General features: G+C 32.0%; 1 protein-coding gene across 2 annotated transcripts; it reads left to right on the top strand.

Annotated features, from left to right (window-relative positions):
• The first annotated feature begins 1,192 nt into the window (after nucleotides 1-1,192).
• Nucleotides 1,193-3,944, top strand: LOC110410872 (nucleotide-sugar uncharacterized transporter 1-like). 2 transcript variants are annotated; one of them, XM_021420779.2, is made up of 7 exons: nucleotides 1,196-1,438; nucleotides 1,938-2,089; nucleotides 2,197-2,396; nucleotides 2,485-2,578; nucleotides 2,668-2,834; nucleotides 2,915-3,085; nucleotides 3,506-3,944. In XM_021420779.2, the coding sequence occupies exons 1-7, from the start codon at nucleotides 1,348-1,350 to the stop codon at nucleotides 3,762-3,764; spliced, it is 1,134 nt and encodes a 377-aa protein (XP_021276454.1). In that variant the 5' UTR covers nucleotides 1,196-1,347; the 3' UTR covers nucleotides 3,765-3,944. The 2 variants fall into 2 exon arrangements, with proteins under 2 accessions (XP_089638768.1, XP_021276454.1); XM_089782642.1 differs by lacking the exon at nucleotides 3,506-3,944 and having other exon boundaries at nucleotides 1,193-1,438; nucleotides 2,915-3,089.
• The last annotated feature ends 3,997 nt before the right edge of the window (nucleotides 3,945-7,941 follow it).

Here is a 7,941-nt window from a genome sequence, read left to right on the forward strand (position 1 = left end):
CTCATTATTCGATCAATATTATTACGTAAAAATTAGAAAGATGGTGAACTGGACTAAATTAAACTTATAAAAAAGTTACAAAAAATTAGTACTCAAACTTTGTCCCAGTTCAAAAAAAGTGTCTAAATTGTTAACATCCTTAGTTAAAGCAATGATGTGCCATAAAGCCTTCCAGAACATGTGTACCAAAAATGTCATGTCCTTTTGTTGGAGTTTATGCCAAATAAGATGTGTGGCGTGCACATCAGAATTAGTTAAAAACAAAATTTAAAATACATATAAATATTAGAGTATGAAAAAATTAAACCATACCACAAACCCAGATTTTCTCGCGCTTTCCCTCGTTTTCTTACTAACCAAATAGCATAACACAATTGAAATACTCTACAAACCCGAAATTGCAACCATCAAAAACTTTTACTGGAGCATCTAAACAAACAAAAAGTTCAATAAAAAAAATTTAAATTAATAATAAAAAATCCCAAGCCCATCCCTTACAACAATGTAAATCCGGAATTAAGGATGGCATACTTGCAAAAGTTACAAACCCAGAATAAACATGACAGGCTTGTCTTGCTTTCCATTTCGCGTTTATTTTCCAGAATAAACACGGACTCTCGCCTGCTTAAGCTCCAATCGGCTGGCAGCGCGATTAAGTGTGCTAACAACTAGATTCTATCATTGGCAGTACTGATTGGTCGCATCAGCGGTCTGATCTGGTTGCTAGCCGCGATAAATGGGTGCTGGAGACCATCCTGGAACGAATGAAAGAGAAAGGGAGCGAGTTAAATCTGTTAATGATCAGTGCCGATCAAAAAAACAAAAAAGAAAACATAATTCGATGTTAATATTGCACTAGAAAAAGTGTCATGGTAAATTGTAATTTCAATCAAAATAGCAATAAACTTGACAGTTATCTTAATTAAATTAGCAAATAGGGATAGTTTTTAATGCAGCTGTGTGACCCAATAGAAAGATAAGAGGACATATCTTGCACGAGGACTCAGATCAAACTCATAAGTCACAAAATTAGTCCTCCTTAGTAATGGAAATACCAGAGCTTAATTAAACCAAGAAAACGACTCAAATCCTGTCTTTGTAAACCATTACAGCACGAGAATTTCAACTTATTTTAATAGACCAAATTTCTGCTGTTAGATATCTGAAATGAAAATGAAATAAAGAGAAACAAAAAATGCAAAACGAATGCTCATCTTTCCTTTCTTCTTTCAAAATCCTTTGTCCTCCGGCCTCCATATCAAAATAAATCCTTCTCCAGTCTTCTATTTATAGTTTCATATATGTGCCAAATTGTGGGAGTCAGAGGGAAAGGAAGAACTTAGAGAAATGCTGTCCAGCCGGGAGATTCTCAATTTTTTGGTGAACAAAGATGTTAGGAAACTGCTCAAGCGCAAAGGTAGTAACGCGAACGAAACAGGTATGTCACTATTATTCTTTTTCATTTTTGTTTCTAAATGCTAATCAAATTATGTCATTAAACTTGAATTTGCTTTCTTATTTCAATTTCATTGATCTCCATTTTTGTTTCTGTTAGTTCAGCTTACACTTTGGAGAGATGAAGCAATTAATTAGCAGTTTTTTACTAGTTTTATCGTTTTCTCTCCCACCCAATGTCATGGAAAGGCTTTTTTGTCTTTTTCTTGTGTTTCTTTCCTCCCCTTTTTCTTCTGTATCCTTTTCATTTATCCACTTTTCTCTTCTTACCAAATAGACCATACCGGGTGTTTGGTCCAACTATCGAAAAGTTTTTTACTAAAAACATCTTTAGCAATCATAATGTTGCAAAATATATCTTTTGGCAATCTGCAATAGGATGTTACTAACTGTAAAAAAGAATTACTGCAAAAAGTATGTATTGTATATATTGTTGCAGTTATTGAGCTTTTTGTCTACTTCTCTTCGGTACATTTACAAAGGAAGAGCTCTGGAAGAGTTGCGAGCCTCCCTGTTCAACGATTTTTGCTCATCCGAAAATGCAAAACGTCTACAGCAACGTCTTTGTACTCCAAGTGTTTCTCTTACATTCAATTTTGTGATTGCGATTGCTATTATTTTCATGAACAAATGGGTTGGTATCCTGACATATTCAATATACATAATGCTATAAGCCTTTTGCGTTGGAACACGGTAGAGCCTTCTAGCAGTGTAGCTGATTAGCTTCCTTGGTTCCTCCAGGTGCTAAAAAATGCCGGATTCCAGTTCCCCGTACTTCTCAGTTTTATTCATTACGTGGTAACTTTGGCATTGATAGCCATCCTAAATGCATTGTCCTTGATTCCTCCCTCTCCTCCTTTAAAATCGGCCCCTTTATTTACTCTTGGACTGGTTATGTCTTTTTGCACTGGCCTTGCTAATGTCAGCTTGAAGTACAACAGGTGAGAATGAGATCATATGTGCTTGGCTAGCTAATTAAGTCTATTTTACTGGCATAATTAGAAAAGACTTCTTTTCCGTTATTCGCAGCATCGGATTTTATCAGATGGCCAAGATCGCTGTTACACCAACGATTGTTCTGGCAGAATATATATGGTACAAAAAGAAGGTTTCTTTTCCCAAGGTGATTTGCTTCTCTTCTTATTGCGTTGCTTCAATGGACCTGAGAAGGATGGATAAATATGCAATCACTCTATATATTTATTTTTTCAGGTGGTTGCACTTGCAGTTGTCTCAATCGGTGTTGCTGTTGCAACCGTGACTGATCTGCAGTTCAACCTCTTCGGTGCTCTCGTAGCATTGTCTTGGATAATTCCAAGTGCAATAAGCAAGATCCTCTGGTCCAGTCTGCAACAGAGGGAGAATTGGACTGCCTTGGCGTATGCTAAATTCTTTATTGATGGTTTTTAATTTGCATAGTTGTTTGTTTTCACCTAATTAAGTTATAAAATTCTAACAGGTTAATGTGGAAGACGACGCCCATCTCTTTGCTGTGTCTGCTCATTATGATCCCCCTCTTAGATCCTCCCGGAGCCTTCTCCTACAATTGGAATTTTATTAACACATCCATGATCTTAATCTCTGGGGTTTTCGGCTTCTTGCTTCAGTGGTCAGCAGCTTTGGCTCTCGGGTAAGAATGGACTCCATTTCTTGTAATTGGATCAACGAAAATATTTAAGGTCTTTTTAACTTTCAGACATACACTTGTCTACACAAAGGAGGATCTGAAGACTGACTTTCTCCCAAGATATTCTTTAAGGCTTTGCTTGAAAGGTGTAAAGGATGATTGATAGTCATATCCTTGGGCTAATTAATCAGTTCAAAGGAATTTGGATACAACGAAGGGATGATTGGAAAAGTTTTTTAATCTAATGGCTAAGCTACAAAGTAGAAATTAAAGTGATTATCAAACCTAACCACTAGATATTGAAATATAATCATACGCCTTTGAAAAAAAAAAAAAAGACACCGTGCAAATCTACCAAGCAAAGCCTAATTAACCTCAGGGCATTTTGTTATATATATATGCTGATAAATGCTGTAATCTCAGGGCAACGTCAGCCATCTCCCACGTGGTTCTTGGACAATTTAAAACGTGCGTGCTGCTTCTGGGAAATTATTACATCTTTAGCTCAAATCCGGGCACAACCAGTATCTGCGGAGCCTTTGTAGCTATTGCTGGTATGTCGTATTACACGTACCTCAATTTACAAAATGGGAAGCTGAAATCAGGGAAAGGATCTCCTCGAAAGGACGAGCACCAAGAAAACATGGATAGCCGTGATGCTTTTAATGGAGAATCAATTTAGTTGGACACGTACTTGTTCCCATCCAGGCATAACTTGGATAATATGAGAAACTTAATTCCTCATCAGTCAGCCAATGTTGACGCTAAACTTTTACATTCCATAATATGATGAATGTCAATTGTATTTTTTTATATATTTATTGGTTACACAAGTCTGAATATATGTCCATTTTAAGTACCAGCTTAGTTATTATTATTATTATTATACATATTTTGGATCCACATCCTAAGTAAAAGAGACACAATATTAAAAAAAAAAACACCAGAGGCAAGGCTTGTCTTGAGAGGTGTTCACGGGTCGAGTTACTAACCTAAATGATCAAGAACAGCAAAATAACCTCAAAGGACTAAAGCTAAATATTCAAAGGAGACATTTTTTTATTGAAATTAGGAAAATGAGGCCTTTGAAGAAAGTGCAAATGAGGAAATAAAAATTCATAAGTGGATATTATAAATTAAAAAAAATTAATATTATATATAAAAAAAATAGTTATTGAAGATCATTAAATATATGTTATCTTAATTGATTGGGAATAAGAAAAATAGTTGAGAACTAATAAGATTATAGAAGTGATAAAAAATTAAGATGTATTAGACAGATAACTAGGAAGGTGAGAGAATATATCATTTATTAATTATATTTGCTTTCATCTATTGTTTTTGTAAATTGACAAATAGTTGAGAGTTAATAAAAATGTGGCAAGTGAGAGAAAATAAATATTTGTTAGGTATGAAAGGATAAGTAGATATTTTATTAATTATTTTAATTATTTTATATGTTTAATATAATTAATTATATTATTATAAAATTATGTGACCTATGAATATTTGAGACTAAAGTAATGACTTTGGTGGCTTTATAGTATAGCTGACTCTGCTTCAACTTGTGGGTTTGGACATGAGATTTTAAGTTCAATCTTGTCTAACTCGGTATTATTAAATTATTACACATATTAGAAATAATAAATATTTTTTATTTTAAATCTAAATTATGGGAGACCTTGCAAGACTTTATCGTTATCAGAGAGGAAACTTATAGCTGAGTTGCTATACTTACTACAGGGTTATCTGCTTTGATGAAAACTTTGTAAAGATAACTTTTAACAAAAATATGCTTGCAAATGTTAGTCCAATCAACAATAATTACTAACTTTTTTATCAATTTTTTAAATAAATAAAATAAAAAACATGTGAATAATGTGCACAAACAAAACAAAATGTCTCAAGTATTTCATACATTCTAGACTCATACTCATTTATTAGATTATAAAGGAAGAGACCTTGTCTCAAGGGCCAGGAAGCTCTAGCTAGATCTCAAGTCCAAGACTCAACATGCGTTGATTTGTCTAACTACACCGTAGTTTATTTAATTTATTAATAGGTTCCTATATTAAATATAATAATTATATCATATATGTTGAGGTTTGATTGATTTTGGTTATAATTTTCACTTCAAATTGTAATTTAAAATATTAGAAGAAAACCTTGCTTAATTTATAACATATTTATGGATGGCTTTTCTAAATATGCCTTTTTTTGTTTAAAACCATGAACGAAAGCATTTGAAAATTTTAAAATCTTTAAAGAATAAATGAAGGTTAAAATGTTGGTGGAAACTTAAGCGCTTAAGCTCCTACAGTGTATCAAAAATCATTATTCAAGTCGGTAGAAATTGACTGAGCACTAATGTGGAAGGCTGAGAGAGGGTTTAAAATCTTGAACTTACACTTAAGGTAGCATTTGGTATAGCGGAAGTGAGAGAACATTTCTTACAATATATCTAATTAAATTATATTGCAGTGTTTATTTTACAACAAATCAATACAATGTAAAATTGCAATGCAATCACATTACAGTCAATGGATGTAATGTGATTGCAGTTTAAAACCAATGCAATCGGATTGTATTGCACTCTGTAATGTTGCTAAAGATATTTTTACCCCTTAACTGTGTTATTTTGTTAAAACATTTTGTAATGTTATAATTTGTTATTTTATATGTAGATTTCGAGAGGTATCTTTTTATTATTTGTAGTAGTCATCATAATTGTCAATAAAATTTATATTATTTTTTAAAGGAAAAAGAAATTAAAATATAATATATAATATAGAAAATTTTATTAAGAAATGAAAATAAAATATATAAGATTATAATAAGAAACAAAAGTAAAATATATGACATTAAAAATATATTTAAGAGATGATATTATATAAAAATTAAGAATAAAAAATATAAGTGTATTAAACTTGTATTTTAATAAATAGGGATAATTTTATAAATTGACATTATATTCTAAGCAAAGTACTTGTAAGCTAAATGCTGCAATGTTATCTTCTTTGTATTTTAATCATTACTTTGTTTTTATACTAAACACTGAAATGTTATCTTCCCTGCAATCACATTACTAACAATCATATTATCTGTAAATCACATTGCATTGTAAAATACCAAACACCACCTAAGATTCAACTAGTCATATCAAGAATCAAGGGGAGTGGAAAATGAGAGATTTAGTCAAGGCAAAAATCGCCACAAGGTTGTTGGGAGCTCTTACAACTTAACAAATACTCATGACATTTTTCTCAATATCACCAACTAATGGTTAGTGACTATTCTCTTCGTCCCCAAATTAAGAAAGATTTTAAAAAACTTTCAAAAGGTATTTATAGTTGCCAAAAAGTCTAGGTCAAAGCATGAGTCTAATTGGGTGGATATATGAGTGCTTAATTGGTAGATGCAAAAATGTCTAGTTAATAGAATCAATTGCTACAAGGAAAGAAGATTGACTCATGTCCATGTTGTAGACAACCCATTTTGTTCGGGGTCTACCGAAAAATTAGAAAAATATAAAAATATAAAAATAATAAAATAGAAAAAAATGAAAAAAAAAACAAAAAAGGCATGAATGAAAATTGGGGATAAGGATTGGTGCAAATTGATCCCAATCCAAATCAAAATCAAAATCTAAAAAGCCAAATTTAAATAAACCAAAATTTAAGAAAATCAATTCAAAATTAAAACATAGTGGGTGTTTAAGTACCCATCCATCAATGCTAGGGAAATAACACAATCAAAAGCAACAAACACAATCACAAGCAAAAAATCACAAGATAGCAAGTGGTGGTAAAAGAGAGAAGTTTTTGAGTTCTTGGGTTTTGTTAGTTTCGTAAACTCAATATGGAATTATTTAAGCGGGGGTGAATTTGATTCTTGTTAAAATTTTGCTAAATTAAGTTCAAGGAACTCATTTTTGTAAAACTTTTTCTTTGAAGCTAGCACAAATAAATAAACACACTATAAAATGGTTTAAAAAAAAAAGATTGATTAAGAGAAAAAAAAGTAGCAAGACACAATCTTTTGGTATAGGTTCAGCCTCTTTGCCTACATCCTCTCCCTTAGCTTGCTAAGGAATTTGAAATCCTCTAATGAAAATGCCTTTTGAAGTTCAAGCACAACGTTTACAACAATCTTTTCAAGGATAAGATATAACCCTCTTACCGTTTCAATGGTTAAGGTATAACCAACAATTCTACCTTTCAATGATTAATGTATAACCTTTAAATGAGTACAATAAATGAGATGTTGTGAGATAAAGTGCCTTTTAAAAGATAGTAAGCTAAGTAGGTTCAGAAGTTTTACTAGGAATGTAAAGAGGTATGAGAAACTAAACCTCAATTAATGTTAAGGAGAATATTTAAATGAAAATAAGATAGAAATAAATGATCTTGAGAGTTTAAGGTAGGTCTCTTGTTAAGAAATGATTTTGAGAGTCTCCTTCTTGTCATAAATGAGGTGGAGGATTCAGTTTATAGCTTGGAAGTCATTTGGATCCTTTGGTTTGCTTTTAATGAAAAAACTAACCATTATAGCTATCATTTTCATGTTTGTCAAGCTTGAAGCATTGATATTTGTTGTTAAAGTCTCGGTACCTTTCTTTTTGGCTTGAGTAGGTATCAAGACTTCCCTTGTAGGTTTTGACACCTTCCTAGTAGCATGTCTTCTCTTTCGAATGAGGTATCGAGATTTTCTTTGTAGGTTTAGATACTTTTGAAAGAGAATGCTTCTGTTTCAAAAGTCTTGATACTTTTTCTTTTTGTTTCAATATTTTTGCCCCTGTATATCAACTTTTGCTCTTGAGTTGAGAAGTCTCGAGACTTATTGACTAAGTTTTGATACTT

This window comes from Theobroma umbraticum, unplaced genomic scaffold, assembly GCF_002168275.2.
Source record: "Theobroma umbraticum cultivar Fairchild unplaced genomic scaffold, ASM216827v3 scaffold_56.0, whole genome shotgun sequence".
Lineage (NCBI taxonomy): Eukaryota > Viridiplantae > Streptophyta > Magnoliopsida > Malvales > Malvaceae > Theobroma > Theobroma umbraticum.